This window comes from Xenopus laevis, chromosome 1L (genome assembly GCF_017654675.1).
Source record: "Xenopus laevis strain J_2021 chromosome 1L, Xenopus_laevis_v10.1, whole genome shotgun sequence".
Taxonomy (NCBI): domain Eukaryota; kingdom Metazoa; phylum Chordata; class Amphibia; order Anura; family Pipidae; genus Xenopus; species Xenopus laevis.
This window is the reverse complement of record NC_054371.1, coordinates 171091455-171114397: the sequence shown is the minus strand read 5'-3', so window position 1 is coordinate 171114397 and position 22943 is coordinate 171091455. Positions and strand designations below refer to the sequence as shown.

At 35.6% G+C, this 22943-nt stretch overlaps 1 protein-coding gene across 2 annotated transcripts in view; it reads left to right on the top strand.

Annotated features, from left to right (window-relative positions):
- LOC108716320 (adhesion G-protein coupled receptor D1) overlaps nt 1-22943 on the top strand; it is a 277355-nt gene that overhangs the window by 239342 nt on the left and 15070 nt on the right. For both annotated transcript variants that reach the window (XM_018262431.2, XM_018262435.2), the window contains 2 exons: nt 1450-1516; nt 9541-9632. In XM_018262431.2, the coding sequence (XP_018117920.1) occupies nt 1450-1516; nt 9541-9632 (159 nt within the window). The remainder of the gene's footprint in view (nt 1-1449; nt 1517-9540; nt 9633-22943) is intronic.

Here is a 22943-nt window from a genome sequence, read left to right as displayed (position 1 = left end):
CAGATTTGACAGCTTTGGGTGATAGAGCCTTTATGCTCAACTGAAGGTACTGAAACAAATAATATAAACTGCTGAATTATAGGACAAAATATTAAGGACAAAGAAAGAAAAGAAAATGTTCTTTGTTAAAACCAACAGCTTCATGGTTTATACTGCTAAAAGCAGGTATTTTATTTGTGCATGTTTGGAAATTGATTTTTCTCAGTACAAATCAAGATGATTTCACTTCGGCGTGCAAAATAAGAAATAGACAAAGGGCTGGCTGAAACCAAACATTCATTTTTCATGCCAGCATGCCACATGCAGCTACATCTTCAAAAATATTTGCCCTGGGAATCCAAGATTAGATCACTCCATCACTGCACTGAGAATAAACCTCTCACCATTTTTATTGACTTGGATTACAATGACGGGCATTACTGCTGCCATTTATCAAATGCCCAGGAGTGCTGCATTTCCCGAGGAAATAAATACCTGCTAACAGAGATTTCTTTAACCCACCATTAGCAAAAATGTAATGCTGATTTTTAGAATGTATCAGGTTTCTGTCTTCCGTAATGATTTTCTTCATAATAATTTCTCTCTCCAAAAAAGTTCAGTCAGTTTGTACCGCTGAGAATCTCCAAAGCAAGAAGAGTGCTTATAAAAAAGGTTTTCTCTTACTGAGAAAGGGCTTGCCTGAGGCTCAACTCTCTAGGCCCGCTGTCTTGAGTTGTTTTCTACTCATTAGGAATTCGACCTGTGTCTTTTTTCTTTATATATTTTTCCTTTATAGAGTATATTACAGGACATAAGGAATGTATCATCAGGGGCTTTAGAATAGCAAGCAGTCATCGCTACATCTACCTGCATGGCGAAACAGTATAGGTTCCACAAGACACAAATAAGATTTTTATATTTATCTAGGAACACTGCAGTAGTCATTTACGGCAGCAAGTGCAATTGCGGAAATGCAGTTTCTCTGCAGTCTTTGCATTAAAAATTCCAATCCATTAAAGGTGTGCAAATGTGACAATGCATGGAGCACTTTCGTATAGTTGGGCTTGGCGACATTTGGTCTGTCCTGGCTCCTGAATTGAGCACTTTCTAGCAGAAGCTCCAGGGATCCCAGATCAGCCTGCCTCAATAGTTACAGCACACTTATGCCTAAAGAATTGGATGCACATCATTTTGACAGTAACTGGCTTAGAACATTTTCAGCGCAATTGCATCCAATTGAGTCAAAGTGCAAGGGCAACTGCACAAATTGTGGGCAGTGCAATTCCAGGTGACCCCAGTTACTATGGAATTATGTGAAAAATTGTAGGTAAAAAACATGGCTCAAACTTTTCTTGTGACCCCTTATAATTATAGAGAGGAGTTTGCATATAGTCAAGTGTATAGCACAACTTTAATCATGTATACAGCAGAAAAAACACTGACTTGCTTTCTCTCTTTGTCACACTATAGTTGCTGGCTTTCTCTTGAAAAGGGAGCGATCTGGGCTTTTGTGGCACCGGCACTGTTTGTGATTGTGGTAGGTATAATGCAATATTCATATATATAAAGATTATTCACATAGCATTAGAAATGTATAAAGCATCACATGTGACCATAATACATAAAAGGAACCATAACAGACAAATTTGCATTTTTATCAGGTTTTTTCCGATTTATTTGAGGTATTTTATTAATAAATAAGACAAAATTGGGCATGGTCAAGCTTTTTAATTTTAATTATGAGATAAATTCGGATTTTAGCAAATAACCCCCTAAGTGTTGATAAATGACCAACAATGACTTAAGGAATTGCTGTATTCATAAAACTTAGTTTTAAATTTAGTACAATGATTTATCCTGTGTTACATTATTTAGTAACTTAGCTATTGATGGCCATTAGACACAAAAATAATTGAATTTTTTTTTCTTTTAAATACAGTAACAATCATTAGCCTTGTGTTAAATGCTTAAAACAAGCAGCATTTTATGAACTTTATCTGCTATTGTAACATCCTTAAGGGTTATTTCACCATGACAGAATGTATAGGTTTGAAATGGGAGAAAAACAATATTTGTTTTCCTTATTTTTTGATGGTATTACTTTCATGGTACAGTATGTTTTTTTTACATAAATTAATACATTAGTTTGTGCACCCCCCCGATGATAAATAACACAAGTGATTGCATCACTAGGGAAACATTTTTAGTATATACAGTTTAGAAAAAAAAAACTAAAGACTAACTAAAGAAGAGGTGTAGTATTTGGAAAAAAATTAAGGTGTCCACCCATTTCATGGGTAAACCCAAGTGATAACTGTGCCTTCTCCCTACAGACATCTTGATGAATAGGTTCTGAAAAGAGTTTTTCTGTACAGACTTCTCATATAATGTGACCAGCCCCCTGACCTTAGGTACTCGCTTACAAATCAAACTTGGACAGCCTACATGTCTAAAATCTTTAATTACCACTATTCATCTTTGTCTAGATCTCTAGTGCCATAATACATTTTTATGAACTGCAATGCAATGACTTTTTAAGATGAACCCTTATAAGTATTTTGTAGAGTCTTTTAATACAGGGCAATAATCTTCTGACTTGAACATGCTGATATTTCAATCCACAGTTAAAGGAAAGGTGGATACAATGGGGAGCAAATTTACTAAAGAGCAAAGTGGCTAACACTAGCGACTTTTCGCCAGATTTTTAAATGAGCTTACAACAGCTATGAATGTTTTAATATATAATAGAAATTTGATTTCATGCTTAATTTGACTTTTATTATACAGATTTTTATGTCTGGGTGACACGTCCACTTTAAACCATTTGCAGCAACATTTATAATAAAACCGTCAATACAACTTTAAATTTCCCACCTAAGCGGAAGATCACTAGCGAAGTTTCGCTAGGCACAAATGAATGCTATCACATCTTCGCTATGAAATGTTCACACAGCGAAGTAACACTAGCGAAAAGTTGCCAGCGCTCGACGCCCAGGACTGAACTTCCCATTTTAGTTAATTTAGCGTAATGCCACTGGCAAAGTGTTGCGATAGGTGTGAAGTGGTTGCTATCACTGCCAAAATATTCGCAGTGACTAAGTTTACTAAACAGCAATGCGCTCAGAAGTCATTGCGATCACTTGCAGTAACTACGCCAATGAACCAGCTTACGTTAGCAGTAATGCTGTCGAAAGCATCAAGGCTGACGAATCCTTGGATTGTGATGCCCGCTGCCAATAATACACCTCTGAGTTGAAACTGCTGCTGTTGCAGCAGATAGAAGCAGAAGCCAAAATATCCTGTGAGCAATAGCTACAGATCTCTCTTCTGTCAGCAATGACTACAGCAAAGAATGATGGGTAAAAAGAGTATTATGGGATATTTCGTATTGTCACTACATCAATCCTATATTGATGGGGGTAACATTTTGCAAATATTATGGCATTTATTTTGTCTTTCGCACATTTTGCTGTTTAGTAAACCAGGCATTAATTTGTATGTAGTGTTATTTTCATGTGAATGCGATACCTGGCGAACACATTTGCAAATTTATATTTACCGCAGGTTAGTAAACTGGCAAAAACATATTCCTCTATAAATCTGTCTATATTTTTACCGCGCTTAAGTAAACGGACGCCCTTTTCTCCAACTCTTCAGTAAGAAGGGCACTGAGATGCTTGGCCACACTTTTGTTTTTGCTGTATTTAAAATGAGGCTTTTTCCTTTTCCCATAATTGATCTGTATAGGAACTAATAATCATTTTGAATAAACAACATCATCATATCCCCAGTAACATAACATGTTTTCCGGCACCTCACTATATTTTTAGTGCACAGATGATTACAATAGTGGTCAGGTCCTGCCTTATAAATTGTTTGTTTTTTCTTTCAGTAAAATGTACATGACAAAACCTTGTTTGCTTAGGAAGAGAATGCAACTTCTAAGGCTTTTCCCCTTTTATGAAAGATCTGCTTTTCAAGCTGTTTACTAATTGAAATAGCTATGCATAAGTCTCTATGGAAACAGTTGTCAGATGATCTGCAGTGAAGTGTAATTGCATAAACCATGGCAACACATTGAGATATTCTTTTTTCAAATGTGTTTGTAATATTTAGGAATTAAGTCACACCTGCCCTTTTACTTGATAAAATATAGATTCCTTATTCCTTTACCCATAACAATGACTTCAGTTAAACACCTTTAATTGCCATAAGTAGGATATGGCACAATCCAATGTGTGCAATTTTTTTGGGATTTCAAAATATAATATTATTACTACACTATGTTTTGATATTTGTATATAATAATTATTGTTTAGATTTCTTAGTCAAGGCAGTGTGGAGTGCAGAGGTGGAGGCTGTAAGTGATTTTATATTCCAGTGGGTGTCATACACTGTACATAGTGATAAGCAAAACTGCTTATCAAAATGTTGAAATTTCACAGAAAGCATTGTAGTCAATGGAAAGGCAAACTTACATGGCATTACTAGCTCTGCAATAGCGTATACATTACTCAACATATTATCAGTAGTGATGAGCGAATTTCATTTCGCTGAAAAATTTTATGAATTTCCAGTGAAATTAGCAAAACGGGGTCAATTTATGGCGTCAAAATCAATGCCGTCGACAATTCTGACACCGTCGACAATTTGCTGCATGCCTATTTAATCCAATTGCATTAAAATCAATGGGCGTGTAGTAAATTGTTGCAAAAAGCAAATTCATGCCTGCCAAATAAATTCACCCATCAATAATTGTCAAAGAAGATCCCAGTTGTGTAACTATAGAGGAAGCATCTGTTTACTCTATAGCCACTCACTGGCACTACAGACGAAAGGGGAGAAGCAGGCAAGTGGGCCAATGGAGAGAGCTAGCAAAGTGAAGGGAGGGATCAGGGGGAAAAGGTGGGTAGGGGCTGTGTTATGTGCCAGGCCCCTCTGAACATTTTATTTGCACAGGGGCCTGGCGCACTGTAGTTACGCCACTGGAAGATCATTTCCACTATATTACAAATATTTGGAAAAAGGGCTCCAAAGTTTTCAGTTTCCGCCAAACATGACTCTTGGCTCGTTAAATAGGAGGACAGATCAAATCCCATTGGTTGATGTGGAAGTCAAGGGACACATCACAATGATTTTTGTGGTTTTTCTGGCAAATTTTGCCACAAAAATATACTGGCCAAAAAAGTTGGCTCATTCCTAGTCATACTGTAGGTAGAAAACCTCTTTCAACCTCTCCTATTTTCTAATACACTGTAAAAAAAAGCAGCAGGTCTTATCCTGTATGTACATTGTTTAGTCAGTCATAGATTTTATTTTCTAACAGTCTAGATTGACACAGTCACTGAGATATGGTTAATACCCCGAACATGTTATATTTATGATCACAGATCCCTCATCTGGGAGTTTGGCAACAGTGCAATGTATGTGATATTATCTTCATGGTATTTCATTCCTGTAGAAGAAGAAGCACCAATTTGGGAATGTAATATAAAATATTTCGTATTGTTTAGTATCCAGTACCATCCTATAAGCATATAGTATTTAACTTTCTAAAGGTAGTAGGTGGACTGCTTATACAGTACTAGTAATTTTATTCAATATCACTGCAGTTGAAGAGGGTTAACGATTATACCTGCCATTCTCTATTCGTTGAATTCCTTTGCCTTTTTGCATCATGTTTATTGGTATTACATTCTGTCTGTAGTTAGCCTGCACTCTTCTCTAAACATCTGCTGACTTCAATGCATTTTGCATGAAAAAAAATGCAGAAAAAAAACACTCATTGACTTTGATGTATTTTGCATAGAAAAAAAATGCTGCTCCAGAACACCCATAGACTTCTTTGTGTTTTAAGCAAATTTCCACTGGACTGATTCGCCCATTACTACTGCCCAGAGAACAATGAAGAAAGGATACCAATACCAAGGATAAAAACAGGGCAGCTATAATGTCTGTTATCTGCATATCCTTATTTGTGTACCAGCACATTATGCATAAGGTATTAATTTGGTTCTCCTATGTCAGATCATCAAGGAATATCCATCAAATTTAATAAATACATTATTTTATGTTATGACTTTTTTATGAGTGTGTCGAACTCAGAGACCCAATAACCTTGACTAGGACCAGGGATTATAGCTACAGCTAAAGAAATCTCAATAATTAAAAAGTTCTGAACTTTCCCTGAACCATAGATAAATTCTAATCCTGCTCATTAAGGCTCTAAAGGTATGAGGCTGCACAGCCCTGTTCTAGAGCAGTGTTTGCCAGTACTAGAAGAATGAAAAGAAACATGTTTTTCTACCACCTCAAAAAGAGTTAAAAAAAATCCGGAATTCATGTTTAGTTTGAAATTAACACAAACTTGATAGAATATCACCACTATGACACAAGTTAGTTCAACAATTATAAAAAGGATAGTTAATGTCTTAAACCACTGAAATACATACAAAAAAATCAACTCAAGGAATTACATTTTGAATAAATATAGGGGCAAATTTACTAAAGGGTGAAGTGACTAACGCTAGCGAAGGAGATAGACTCTAACTGTACTTCGCTCCCTAACGCCTGGTGAATGGACGTGACTACACAAATTCACTAAGATGCGGATTTTACTGAATGTTACCTCTTGCGCCAGACTTGCCTTCGCCACCTCAAACCAGGCGAAGTGCAATAGAGTAGATAGAACTTCCTCAAAATTTAGTTGAACATTTTTCTAAGTCCCAAAAAACGCTGGCGTCTTTTCCTTTTTTCAGGGTGATAGGCTGCAAAAGAGCGTACATTTTTTTTGGGGTAACCTGCTTCCTGCCTACATTTCCTAACATATGGCACATAAACTATACAGTGGGCTTATGTGTAGGTCCATATAACAACTTTATTTTATTTTATTAAGGTTTACGTCCATTGAACTTTAACTTCCCACCGTAAACAAATTAGGCAACGCCAGCGCAACTTCGTTTTGCTTGGCGCAGTAACGCTAGCACAACTTTGCCAGAGTTCGGTGCCCTGGACGCAACTTCGGATTTTAGTGAATTTGCTTTGTCCTGGCGAATCTACACCTGGCGAAGTGTTGCGCTGTGAGTAAATTTGCCCTATAGTTGGCAGTGCCCAATGATTTAATAGATTCAAAGTCATATGAATTTTCTATGGAACACTACCTATCATTCAGTAACTGAACATTAGTCCACACCAAACATTTTTCTTTGATTTATTACAGAGTTTGCATCTTCCATATAGATTACATTACATAGGCAGAGTCAAAGAATTCTGCCTTCTGAGTCCATAGGACAGTGTTCTGTGATCTCTTGCTATTTTCTTCTATTCTCCCTTTTATGAATAACCTCTCATACCCTTTGTCTGTGTAGCACAAGCAAAATAAAATGGCAGAACAAAAGCTTGTGTTTTTAATACAAACCTCAGAACATATTTCTTGACTGTTCCCACTTGTTTGAACAGCTTCATTATATTATAGTTTATTTTCCAAAATTCAGCTGTAATTCAGAAATATTTTTGTCACATATAGTAAATGTATTGCACTTATAGTACTTGTTTTCTTTGTCTGACAGCATTACTTTTACCCATTCTTTGAATTCCAGCATCCTTATTTTTCACCCTCATTCAAAGGCAGGGAAGCTACAGAGAGCAGCTTTGTATCTCACAGAATGGAGATGTTTTGAAGAGATCTGTAGCTCTGATGGGAGTTCCTTTTCAAGGTTATCTGGACTGAAAGTGACACAAAAATAACACAAAGTGGCAGAACTCTTTTGCACAAGCTTCAGTCATGTTTAATAATGTGTGCCCTTCCATTTTCACTGCATAGTGTATTTTGAACGGTAATTGAAAAAAACAATTTTTTCAGAGAGCTGCTCTGCAAAACATCCAATGAAGGCTGGAAGGTTTAAAGAGCCAATTCATATGCAAGATCAGATGAAAAATAAGCAGTCTTGTTGCCAAGGATAGGATAGATTGGAATCTATATATTAAAAATGAATACCAGTTAAACAAATGTATTGCTTGAGTAAAGTTTATTATCTACGTCCCCTAGGTCCTTCTCTATTATAGATTTGCTTAATGTAGTTCTATCAAGGGTGTATGTGGCTTGCACATTTTTACATCCAAGGTGCTTGACCTTACATTTATCAGCACTGAATTTTATCTGCTACTTAGCCACCCTGATTGGCAGTTTTTTAAAATCCTGCTGCAGGGCTGCTACATCCTGGTTGGAATTAATGTTGCTGCATAGTTTTGTGTCATCTGCAAACACTGTTGCATTACAATGCTTTTTCCTAAATCATTAATGAACAAATTAAATAAAGTGGCCCCAATACAGAATCCTGCAGGGCCCACACCAAGTAGTGAATGAACCATTGACAACCACCTTCTGTGCCCAATTCTGTAGCCAGTTTCCTATACATTTATAACTTCCTATAGCCATGAATGATCTTTGTACACCTCTGTACACCTCTCTCTACTGTCTGAAGTATCCATCTTTTGCAAACTGCCCCACTCTTCCCATATTGAAAGGAAGCCTTCTCCCAACAGCAGTGTTCATACCTCTCTACAAATCTTCAATGATATTTAGATCTGGACTCATTACTGACCACTTCAGAACAGTCCAATGTTTTGTCTTTAAGTATTTTGCTTAAGCTTTTTTAATGTGTGCTTTGGGTCATTGGAAGACCCATGGTCTACTGTATATCATACCCAGTTTACTGACCCTGGGATTAATATTGTTCACGAAAATGTCTAGGTCATCTTCTGAAGATTTGCAGCAGAATTCCTGTGCTACAATGTCTGTAGGGTTTCTATTCTTAGGGTTTTGAGGAAACAATATGGTGTTGTCCCTTCTGCAGCTATGCCTGTGCACAACAATTTGTGACAAACGATTTGTGCCAAGCCCCCAGTGAAATCAGAGCAGGACATCTGGGTCACTAGACCATGCCCCCTGGAAATTCCCTGTATGAGAGATCTGGAAAGTGACAATCAAGGTTGTTGCCAAGGGCAGCTCAATCAATTCTGAAACGTCAAGCTGAGTAACTATCACATATGTTTCTGAATGTTACTGGTGTTTATTTTAAATAAAGCAATTTACCTTTTTGTTTATTGCTTAAAATAATAATGCAGTATTTTGAAATTCAACGAACTGTGCTCCATTCGTGCATGCTAGATTGCCTGTATATGGGAAGAATCTAATATTAAAATTAGGAAATAAACCATAGTTTAGTAACCTTGAAAATGGATTTTAATATCTTCGTATTTTATGAGAAGTCATTTTTTTTTTCTAGCGCTCAAGTGAACACTGGGAGATTAGGGCAAAAACTAACTTAAAGCATTCCATCTCATTGTCTGCCCAGTGACCGTAAAGATGCAGATGCTATTACATTCCATAACCTAACTAAGCATGCCAGCAATAAGGAGCCTGAGATTCAGAGAATTTAGTGGATGTATTTTTAATGTCTCCATAGCTACAAACAAATTGGAAAAAAAGAAATAGTATTTGGAGTGGCATGCATATGTTTTATATATTAACTCTTATTTTCTTTTTGCATTTCTAACTAGGTTAATATAGGCATCCTTATAGCAGTCACCAGAATCATTTCCAGAATCAGTGCTGACAACTACAAGGTGCACAGAGATGCAAATGCCTTCAAGTAAGTACTACATTAACTATGTTGATTTGGGGCATTATATGGTCAAGTTGTATTGGCTACTCCTTACCTGCTACAGGTATAGGATGTAAATTAGATCTCCATTCCTTAAGTATGCTACAATATAATTCCAACATTAAACAAACCCAATAGGATTGTTTTGCTACCAATTAGGATGCATCCAGTTTATTTACCATCAAGTACAAGGTACTGTACTGATCTACATGAGATGGCCTTCCTGTAATCTAGAGCTTTCTAGATAATAGGTTTCCAGATACGCCTGTATAAAACCCTATATTTCCTCCTATTGGCTCCTTTTTCTTAAATAGTTGGTTTAGAAATGATTTTTCTGTCTTTTCACTTCAAAAAATATAACTCTATCAAAAAGGTTGTGTTGTTAAATTTCCTGAAGTACTTGAAATGTTTATGGCCTCATAAATTGAATCTGAAGCCTTAATGGCATGTTCTAATCTATAAATGACAAACTGATGGCGGTTTTTGATTCACATGTGCTAAAATCAAGGGTACATTAGCATTTTTATAATGGTGCGTCTTTTACATTTGGTCATCGCTGTTCTTTGTTGTACTAAATGTGCAACATTATTTGCCCACTTCCACCATGTAAACAATCTAATTCATAGATACCTGTATATGAATGAAAAAAAGACTTTTGATCAGTGAACTTACTTGTGATTTAACCAGAAGTCTGTTTGCAGACTCAGAACTGTCCAAAATAAATCTGAGCATATGTGGAACATTTTACCAACACTATGACAAATTAGTGCTGTGCACACCCACAAAACAAAGTGGATAACAGAAACAGTAACAGGAGGACAACATTGCATTTGCTTAGCATATCTTATATTAGAAAGCCAGTATAACTTTGTTGATAAGATAAACAAATAACGCTGTATGATCATCAATACATCCGTGGATATTCTGATTTTACTCAGTCCAGTCAATAGTATAATGTATTGAGGGAGTTACTCTGTCAGTATTGCCCAGCTTGGAGTAAACACATATAAATCCTAGTGATAACTGCATAACTGAATAAATGCATACAATCTAAAATCCTCACAGTTTACTATAGCAAAATGGCTGTTTTTACTAATTCTAAGAGGACCCACATTAAGGAGTTTCAGTTCCAGTGTTTGTTCAGCCTATGACTAAGTGCCCATAAGGCACAAAATGCGTAAGGCTTTTGCTGAGATGTTTTTGCTACAATAAAAATATTTTTTACTGCATCAATTTATGGAGTGTGGTCTGGTATGTGCCAGCCCTTTATTATTATCCATTTGCCACATTAAGGAGTTGACTTTAGCGATGAGTAAACATTTCTGCATGGTACATTTTCACAGAGAATTTTGTGGTTTCACCAGCTGCAAATGTTAAACTCAATCTGCACTAGAATTGCACAATGCAGACTGTTTCACCACCCCCCAAGAAAATCTGCCCATTGCCTTTCACATCAACCAGCCTTTCATTTGAAGCAGCATAGGTGGTCCTTCACATGATTTTGTGATGGCCGATTCTGTTAATGCCTTTAAGAGTGGTTTGAATGATTTCTTGGACAAGCATAAGATCCAAGGCTATTGTGATACTAAAATCTATAGTTAGTGTATAAGTATTTATAGTTTACATGAGTAAGGGTCAGTGTGTGTATGTATGTATGGATACTGGGTTTCATTTGGAGGGTTGAACTTGGGAACTTTGGTCTTTTCTTTCAATCTGATCTAACTATGTAACTATGTTTATAAATATGGATTTTGTGAAAATTTTTAAAAAAGGTAATAAAATGTTATTTATGGAATGAAAATGAAAACTTATTTCAGATTTAAGCAAAAATGTGCACTGGAACAAAGAGTTGGCAGGAGTACGCTTGAAGCTACAAATGCTGTATTAGATGGTAAGCCAGAAGGTGCCCATACTTCCCCTGACTCTTCATCCTTATGGCTAACTGCTCTATGGGATTGTAGAGCTTTTTATTTGCGGCTTGCTTATCTAGAACACAGATTGCTTCAAAAAAATAAAACTGAATTCACAACTTTTTCACGTCAATTAAGTTCGTGCTGGGTTGTGACTGCTTATTCTCACAAGTTTCAAAAATGCCTTTGGGCGGAACACATCGAGTGATGCCAGAGGAGAAGCTGATTGATTTTTCCAGTGTAGCTGGTTCAATCTCTTTTTAAGCATTAGGCGACTATGATTGATTGCATTGCCAGCTTTGACTTTGATATCCACATTGCTATGTTTATTTTGCCACTCTACCCTACTACTTAAGCTAATCTCCCCTTTTGTCATAAGGCTATAATCTAACTTGCAAGTAATATGTCAGCTAACAAATCAGAACAAAAACAACAAAAAAACAAAACACAACAACTGCAACTACAAGTAAAACCCAGCAAGTTCCAAAGAATATACAGATATATATATATAAATTATTATATATAAAAAGTCACTTGATAAGTGCAATGGCAGAAATTACAGTGACATTTTCATGTCATTCATATTCTCATCACCTTTCCTTTGATCCGCATGCTCGCCACAGATAAAACACAGGAGAGATTGAGGTTATTATCTGAACCTTAATGTCAGGGAACGCTGCCTGTGTCTTCCAGCTGTTTCCACAGTAAATGGTTTGTTAAGTAAAGGTGTTTCATCAGCAAGTTGAGAGCCTTTGGGGACAGAACTGACAAGAAAGAACTGGTTAGAAAAAGAGACAAGTGCATTTGTGGAAAAAGTATAACTTGTGACAAGTTACTCAGCAGAATATTCAGTAAAGGAACACAAGGAAAGAAAAGTGGACAGAAACAACAGAAAAGCTTTTATAAATGTTGATTTATTACTTTTTTTTTTCTTGGGGATTTGATTTTTATTATATAAGATCAGGGATAAACAGGGAAGCAAAACATCTACCTTCTGTTGGTTTCTTTTTTTTTTTTTTAATGGAATTCTCAGCATCCAATGACAGCTTGTGCCCAAAGCAGTATTTATATGTACTCAGAAGCATTCCCATGCCAACTCCGGTGACATTGTGTTAGTCCTGACCTGGTCGGCCTATGGATTTAGATCTTATTCAATCACAGCTCAGTGGGAAACAAATTTCAGTTTTTACCTATTGCAAGTAGTTCTTACTACTCAATAAATTGTGTATGAGGACAAGTCCAGAGGCCTCTGCAGGTGCCGCATGTTTGACATCTACAGAATGATTTCGTCTCTGGTAGATAAATTATTTGACAAAGGTGCTGGTAAACATGTTATAATTAAAAAAAGTTACATTAACCCCAAATTCTTTAGGCAGTTGTACAACTTTAAATTAATGTTTAGTATGACATAGAAATTTCTATTGTAAGACAATTTGTCATTGGTTTTCATTTGTTCTTTTTTGTGTTTTTCAGTTATTTTTCGATTTTTAGTTCAGCAGCTCTGCTGTTTGAATTTGAACTGCTGTTTGGTTGCTATGGTCTTATTTACCTTAGCAACCAGGCAGTGGTTTAAATGACAAACCAAAATATGAACAGAAGTGGGACTGAATAGATTAGGAATAAAAAGTAACAGTAATAAAATTGTAATAATAAGTATTTAAAAAATAATTCAACAATAATTAAAAAATACCAGTTGCTAGAAATAGGTCATTATCTAAAAATGTATTAAAATTCTAACCACCCCTTCATCACTAGCAGTTTACAAACCATCTACATTTGTTGATCTTGTTCACGTATCTTTCTGTTACTACAGGTATGGGATCTGTTATATTGAAAGCTCCGAATTACAGAAAGGCCATCTCCCATAGACTCCATCTTATCAAGATCCAAATTACTGAAAGATCCGCTATTTGGAAAACTCCAAGCCCCGAGCATTCTGGATAACAGGTCCCATACCTATATTAAGTTTTAGTGCAGGTAGATAAACCTATCCAAACTTCAATAGACCTATCCAAACTTAGGTTAAAATCTGCCTCTACTATTGAGTTTATTTATTGTGGCTTCATTTCAGTGGTAAATAACGTGTAGCAGTTTTGAAACTAAGTTGATTTCTAAACTGCATTAAAGGAGTTCTTTAATATGGAGTATTTTCACTGCACATCTTATTAGGACATTGCAATGAACTGCCAACACTTATTAACTACTTTGTCACTGTCTTCCATGAGATGGACTAGTGAGTTGGAAACAATCTGTATCATTTATACACCATGTAGGATTTAGAAAGCAGTGGAGCAGAGATGATAGGCATCACAATCAGTGATGAAAAAGCAATTACAATATCATTAAAAAAGATTCTGTGTGCATTTCTTCTCTGGTTATTGCTTGATGCTTGAAATGTTCCTTCCCTACTACTCCTTTTCATTATAGTAATAACATATACATATGCATTTTAAAATATACTTAGACAAGTTCATCCTGGTTGTGCTTAACTTTTGTTTTGGAGTTTGTAACAGTAAATGAGTTGTACAGGAATAGGATCTATTATCTGGAATATTTGGGACATGGGCTTTTCTGGATAAGGGATCTTTCAGTAAACATCATTTAAACCTGAAATATGCCCAATAGGAACGATTTATTGGTTTTCCACCAATATAGATCCATTCAACTTAGTTACCATCAGGGACACAGTACTGTTTGATTATTAGACTTGGGTGGTTAAAGTGGACTCTATGGGAGTTGGCATTCCTGTAATTTGGAGCTTTCTGGATATTGGGTTTCTGGATAAGGGAATCCCATACCTGTAGGTAGTAATAGTTCAGATTAAATAAGATGTATATATTTGTGCAATGCAAATGTCTGGCCTTGTTGAGAAGATAAAGAAGTACTTTATAGCAGGTAGGTTTAGTAAAGTGACAAAGGGAATTATTAATGTTGGAATTTAATTTTTTTTACAAGCACAGTTGTTTCTTGATCACTCCATAGCATAATTGCAAAAAAACTTTAGTTTGAAAAACTGAATTTTATTAGGTCTCAGAGAAAAAGTGAATATTGTCCCATTGAAAAATGTACCTGTTTGAAAACACTTGAAAATAAAATTGCTTGAATGTTGAGAAAAAACTTCCCGTTGACTTCTATAGATATAGTTGTTGAGGTTTTTTTTATTTGAGTTTAGAGCGTTTTCAAAAAAAATATTTTTATTGATAAATCTTGAGAATTGGTTTGAAAGAAATTATAATTTGTGGTGTTTTTGTGCAGCAGTTTTCTCAAAGTGCAATACAGAGTGCACAAATTCATGCAAATTGATGCTATACATAAACTTACTAGCACCCATACACTCTCCTGCTGGTAATTCCAGGATTCCCTTAATGGACTGTATCAACAACTAAAACTGACTTGTGTCAAGTGAATTGGATACTAATGTTATCATTAAAACTGTACTCTGGAATTGAAATGGAGTGGAGAGACCTGTAGTGAAATAAATAGAGTAGAAGCCAGGGTTCAAAGTGTAAGAAAATGGTGGATTGTGCCTTTTTTTTTTGCACTTCATACCCTGCCTTCCACTTCGTAAATGAAGTGGAAGGAAAAAAATGCAGCCAAATCAAAAGGAATATTTTGTAATTCTAGAAAGGAATCCCACAATACAGTAGAACTTGTTCGTGAAAATCACCTTGCACATATTAGAAATAACTTATTTTAAAACATTTAATATCTAATTATATGTAATTAAAATAATATCTATCTAAACAATAAATTGCTTTTTTATTTAATTTAAAATTTGCCATTTTCATCTTAGAAAATGCCATGACTCAGTTTAGCTTCCTTAACTCTTTTACTTTAAAGGTTAAATAAAGCCACAGTCACAGTCAATGGCCCCATTGATTAAAAAAATATGAATCAAGAACTATGTAGATCTTTGAGTTTTACATTTTAACAGTTCCCAGCAGCTTTGTTGTTGAGCTCTAACACCCCATTGAACAGAATGGTGTTTGACTGCTCAATGCAGTCAAACCCATTCCGATGGAATGTTTCCTGACAGTCAAGGATTCAGACAGGATTTTGGCCTTTTTTAGCTGGATTCAGATTCGGCCGAATCCTTCTGCCTGGCCGAACCGAATCTGTATCATAATTTGCATATGCAAATGCATATACAAATTAGGGGCGGGAGGGAAATCGAGTGACTATTTGTCACAAAACAAAAGAAGTAAAAAAGATTCAGGGGTTTCGGCCAAATCCAAAATAGTGGATTCAGTGCATCCCTAGTTTCTGCCTATCGAAACTTTGTTAGTACACTTCCACTTAGGTCAATTTGAAAAGGACAGGTACTACATATAGGTCATATAGACGTCTTTATTAGAGATTAGGTTCAAATGCTTGAAGTTAAAATACAATTTTTTAATAGTTACAACTTTTAAAGAAAATCCCACTTTAAAAAACGCCAGCATTTTTTAAAATGTTTATGACTTTTCGGCATACAGGATATGATGTCACTGACATATATCAAAATTTAGGAGGACGTAGCTTCATCTTATCAGTTTTACAGGTCTAAGGTGGTGAAGGAAACTGGCAAAAGAGGCAACGTTCTGTAAAAAGTGAATTTGCGGATTAATAATCTTTTGCTTGAGCAAAAATTTGCCTGATGATAGGGAGTGAAACTGCGTTAGTGACAGTTTCTTTTGCTATTGTCTTTTACGCCTGTTAGTAAATTGGCAAAGTCCTTTGGACGACGGCCTCTTTGCCCTTTAGTAAATCTGCCCCTTAGAATGCTAGAACATTTTAAAAATGGTTCTTTTATGATGACATAAGTGCTCAACATACAAGTGACATACTGTATGGCCCCAGCTGAACTGGAAGGTGCTGCCTCCTGCTGCAGCTTTGACTATTACTAGTAGTTGTATTCCTATATATCTTGTTCCATATATCTTGTTCCAAACCTAGAAGTTGGATGTACAGAATATCTGCTTCCATGTGGTTAGTATTATCTCATTTACACTCCCTGTTGCACTGTATTTTCTTCTATATGACACTGCATAATACATTTTCATTTACTTCCAAAATGCAGTTGATCATATTTTCTTGCTGCCAAAATTGGCGCAACTCTGTCTCATTACAGGCAGCTGTAGGAATGAAAATAAATCCCTAATCACAAGTTATACCTGTGGATTTTCTGAGTGCATGGAGCACAGTATTCTCTATAACAAGCTGGAGCAGCTCACGAAGCAGTCCATGCCCTTTTGAAAGCTTATAAAATATAACAATTTGCTTCATTCTTATTCTGACCCATTAAAAGGTATCATATTTTCTAATTTTTCTTATTTCTGTGGCTATCATGTTCAAATACTGGTTGCTATAGACTTTATATTCTAAATCTGGGTTCAAATAAAATCCATCTGCCTTTTATGAAAACAGGATGTTGTAAATTTCCTTTCCTGCTTGCTTTACCTTTATGTGACATATGTCATTACTGAACTGAAATCATATAAATAGAATTTTCCATTTTTAGACATATAACTTTAATATTTAAAGATAATTGACAGGTTCCCTTTTTTTAAAAGGGAATATCAAATTTTAAGGGAAAACATTCAGCATATAGCCAGATATATCCCTGATAACTCACAGTCACTATGAGTTACTAAAAGGGTTTTTAATCAGAACATTGCTAAGCTACTCGACATATAACTCTTCTACTAGAAGTCAGCAGCTGAAAAATATGCAGGTCATATCACTTTGCAATCCTGCTCTCTTTCACGCTGTGGAGATCAGCTATAATATATGCTAAGTATTCCTATTACAATATTATCTCAATTCAAGATGGCAGAGAGAAACGCTAATGTTCAAGTCTTTAGTAATATTAAGGGTTATCTTACAGAAACATGCAGTGCAAGGAAGGATTTGGGGATTAGAAAGGCTTTCAGATCTTCAGAACTAGCTGAAGAAATGGAAGGCATTGCCAAAGAGTGGTGCAATGAATACCAATTTACTAACCAAGAACCAATTTAGCATATTTTGTGTTGTTTTTTTATTTATTTTTTTATTTTAATTGGCGCATCTCCAAAAATACAAAGGAACAGCACTCAGTGACCCCAACTTCTATCCTTTAGCTTGGTAGATATACATATGGGGTAAATCGTTGCAGCTTCAGGTATCCAGATCTCGTTGTAGCGTTTCCGGAGGCAAAATATATTTTAAAGTATTGTAAGAAAACCTCTATATTATGGAGTAGTGTTGTATAATAAGAAAATCTCTTTATACAGTATGTATCATATCCTACATGAAACGCTAACTAGGACTTTACATGTAATGCCTAAAGAACCAGCCCTGTTCTTATGGATTTACAAGTTATATGACTAGAGGATTTTTGCTATATATATTGGATTGGGCTAAGTACACTTCAGGGCTTTGGTTCTATCTCCAGTACATTAAGCTGACTACAGACTTACATGCAAAGATAATGAGTTCTGTGCCAATTTTGATTCTGGTATGTGGCATTGTGCATTTTTAAGAGAGTATAAAAAAATATGTAGGTCTGCTCATGCTAAAAAAGTTATTGATGACTTGATATATTATACCGTTGCTTTAAGATACGCTAAAGAAAATGTTATCTGCACTGTACTTTTTCTGGGAAATTGTCAGGGAATTTGATGCATTTGAGGGTGGGCGTTTATTGATCAAAATGTAATTAGTGTTCAAAATGTAATTAAAATCTAGATTACAAAATATCAACCTGCTCAGATACACATTCTACATAAATGATGGAATGTGCAGATGTTTAAATTTTAATAGTATAGATGTTTTGCATACTCTAATGTATACTATTCCCCATTTAATGCATATTTTTATGCATGACTATTCTGCATTTCTGCTCTGTAATTACTCAGCGCAGAATGCCTGTTTTACCCTGTTTTATTCCATTAAATTCCTAACCTTGGTATATTTAGGCCGTTTTCTGTTGCTATGGAGATTGTACTTGCACTGGCAATTTTAATATGCCCTTCGGTGTGCTATACCACCCCCAATGATGTATGTCTTCTAATTGCAAATATGCAAATACAGTACATTTAAATTTTGATGGGATGATTGAAATGCAACATTAGAGAAAGCATGCTGTTAGTACCTCTGCCCTTTCAACAATTCCAAACATTCTATAATGTGGCACCTCTACTAGTCTATAGTAAAAAAAAAAAAAATTACCAGGCATTGCGTAAGACAACCTAAAAGGACAGGCATTTACCCATTTTAGGTTCTTTTTACATTTGCGTGGGTTTAATTAATTGTTTTCACTGGTGTCTCATGATGATCCTATTGTGAAATTGTGTGTATTGTATAGCAACTGAGGCAGAGACTGATATGAAGTATTTGTATTTTTAAGTAACCATTGGAAATATAATGGGTAACTATGGCAGAGATATGAAATATTAAATAACAGTAATTTTATGGTTTTTTTTTTATAGAAGCAGCAAAATCATTTGCTGTTCAAATACTTTGGAACATTTTCTTATGGGATGTTGGAGGGAGCTTAACTCTTTATTGTAACCCTATGAAGAAATTGGAAATTATAAAATGTTAATGGCTAAATAAACACCAAATAAAGAGGCAAGAGACTAGAAATGGCACAAGATCTGGTGCAGAATGGCTTTAGCAGTCTGAGGGGGTTTGGGGAATGTTAAATGTGTCAGAGGCAAAATTCCCTGTATCTTGGAAAAATACAGTTATGCAATTATAACAGTTTCACAGTACGTTTGGTTTCAGAAAGGACTATTAATAACTGAATACAAATATTTATACTTGTAGGGGTTTATTTATTAAACCTCCAATTTATCTGATCTGACCTTTTGGGGCAAAAACTAAAAACATTTTGTGGGGGAAAAAAACCCCCAAATATTTCAAGATTTATTATACCCCTGCAAAAAGCCAGAATCTGAAAATCAGCCATCTCAGACCTGTCAAGGTCCTGTATCAGTCAATGGGAGAGGCACCAATCTCAGTTTGAAGATATTGTGGTTTGCACTGAGTTTAACCTGAAAATCCCAAAAATTTGGGTTTTTCAGGCAAAAACCCAAAAAAATCAAGCCATTCTGGAAACAGTCTGAAAAAAACTATTGACTCGGGTTTTCTCTTAATTTTATCGGGTTTTTTCCCAAACTGATTAATTCAAGTTTTTTTTATTAATAAATAAGGTCTGGATGGGAGTCTGCTGGGCTTTATCCATTTTATTGAAAAAGGAGAAGGTTGTCTAAGATGGAAAAGTGGTGTTTAATGGGTGATATGATAACTATGTATAAATATATAAGAGGATCATATAATAATCTCTCTAATGCTTTATTTCCCAGTAGGTCTTTCCAGCTGACACAAGGTCACCCATTCTAATTAGATGAAAGGAGGTTCAGTCAAAATATTTGACAAGGGTTTTTTTACAGTGAGAGCTGTGGAGATGTGGAATTCTCTCCCTGATTCAGTTGTACAGGCTGATACATTAGAAGCTTAGCTTTAGGAAGGATTTGGATGGCTTTTTAGCAAGTGAGGGTTATGGAAAATAGCTCATTCAAGTTGTTTCAAGGACCTGTCCGATTGCCATCTTGGAGTCAGGAATTTTTTCTCCCTCTGAGGCAGATTGGAGAGGCTTCAGATGGGGTTTTTTCACCTTCCTCTGATCAACTAGCAGTTAAGCAGGTTATTTATAGACATTACGGTTAAACTTGATGGACGTGTTTCCTTTTATCAGCCGAACTCACTATATTACTATGTTACATGCAAAATAGACATTTTATAAAATGTTAAGCTGTAAAAAGATGTTGGTTTAACATTTGAAAATTAATTTTGCAGAAATGTCTACAGAAATGTTTTAAATACTCTTTCCATTGCTCAGAAGCGACAGACTTCAGCCATAGAGATTGCTGGGAGTTGTAATGCAATAACAACAAGCTGCAAATTGGACATACCTTATGTAGTTATAGTAGAACAGAACATTGGAAAATACTGAATATAAAACTTATGATAAATTTTTTTACATTTATAGTATAAAAGCTCATTATAGGAAAAGTATAGGAAAGCTCATCATCAATTTTAGGAAGGTTCATGCAGAGCTAAAATGTTCAGCTTGGAAGAAACAATTAGGTTAAATCCTTATGTTGAGCTTGTGATTCCTGCTAGGGTTTCTTTTATGTTCGGCACACATCCACCAGTCAAACGGTGCCTCTGATTTTCTGTGGCATTTCCAACTACACGTAGATTTTTAAATGCAAGGCACTATGTGGTGATAAAACTCTAACTCGCCCTATGGAGCACTAACAGAACAGTTGTCTGTGGTTCCTGTCAAACAAGGTTAGAATTGGATTATAATAAGGTGATGGCACTTTAGTAGGCAATATATGCTGGGAAGAATGTGGTTATGTGCATGATTCAGAAACTACTTATTTGTGAACTGAAAACAAAAGGGATTCATCTTTATAACCTTAATTAATCCTCTTGCTTCTTAGCAGAGGCGAGTAACATAGTAGATGCCTTTGCTGCTAACTTTGTGGCAGTTCAGTTCTATGCTGCTCCTCTACAGCCATGGAGCTGCTGTTTACTAGAGTTCAGCAATACCCACCACTGCCACCTCCAAGGTGATCATGTCCTGCTATCAACAACTTTGAACTGCAATTCCACTTTATACACAACTGAGAATGAATGAAATAAACCAATATATAATCTCCAGCTTTAATACTCCATGCTCAGCGCACTAAACAACTGCTTTCTAATAATTATACCTGCAGTTACCTGAGGTCCGTTTTCATTCAATAGATTCAAGTATTTGAACTCTTTGTTATTACCTTACTGAATATATTTTAAAACAAGAGAAGTTTAATTTTGAATGAAAAGCTAAAGGGTCACAGCAATTCTTTTAAATAACATGTTTGTGAGGAATCAGTTTCATGGAAAAACAATTTTCTTTAAAAGAAAAGCACAATCATATGGTTATATAGTTGCCTGAAATATCTGCACAGTAAAGGGAAACTATGCCCCACTTTGTAAGATGAGTTAGTTTAAGTGTGATTATGTATAAAAGGTGCATAATCGCTATCTGTAGTTATTAAAATAAATATAAATGTATTTTTATACACAGACGTGGACAATTCCACAGACTGCAAGGAAACCATAGTTCTCATAGGAACCAGTAGGTCCTTTCAGCAGACATGAGGTCACCCATTCTGATTAGGAGAAAGGAGGTTCCTTATTAATATTAAAATACTATAAGGGGTTTTTACAGTGACATCTGGGGGCACATTTACTCAAGTGAAGGATTACAATGAAAAATACTTTGAATTTCGAAGTTTTTTTTTGGCTACTTCGACTATCGAATTGGCTACTTCGACCTTCGACTACGACTTCGAATCGAACGATTCAAACTAAAAATTGTTCGACTATTCGACCATTCGATAGTCGAAGTACTGTCTCTTTAAAAAAAAACTTTGACCACCTACTTCGCCACCTAAAACCTACCGAGCACCAATGTTAGCCTATGGGGAAGGTCTCTATAACCTTCCCTTGCTTTTTTTGATCGAAGGAAAATCGTTCGATCGATGGATTAAAATCCCAATCCCAAGATTATTTCATATATATCATTCTCTCACTAGTCCGTAATCTGCTGCTGTTTAATACCTTCATTTTCTCTATAACCCTCTCTGATGCCTCCACCTTCTTTATCTGTTCAACACTTCTCTATCTTTTCTACTTCTCTCCCAGCAATCTTTTCTCTCCTTTTATCTTCTATATATTTAACTATATTTTGTTTTAAGACTAGGGGAGATTGTGGATGCACACCTAAGGCCAATTTCAAAAAGTTTAAAGCCCTGTCTAAATAATTCAAGTAAATATGCAAGTGCATGTAATTTTGAAACAGGGTTTTTTTGTTACAAAGTTATGATCATAATATTGATAAGCCACCATACCACGTCAAGGTAAAACCCCACATGGTGGTCCCTAACTTATTTATCTTTAGTCATAGTAAAAAAGGAACATTACCTCTCTGTGTAGTAACAATTCTTTATGTAAACATCTCCAGTGCTTTGGTTTCAAACTCTGTGCTAAATCTTCCCCCGCCAACTGCTAAGCGGCTTTTAAGAGGGAGAGACTGCCTTAACCAACGCCCATTTTAGAAAAGTAGAAGTCAGGTGTTGTAATTAAAAACAAAGTAGAGTGATATGTGCAGTTGCACAATAGTGTGTATATATGTGTAAGTGAAATGTGAAGGTGTGTATGGTAGTGGTAAGGGAAAGTGTATGTGTATTTAGGAGTATGTATGAAAGTAAGCATAGAATGAAAGGGTGTAGAAGAGAAATAAATGAAAGACACAATAAGTGTGTGTGTACATAGAGAAGTGTCTAAAGCACAGGAGATGTTTACATAAAGA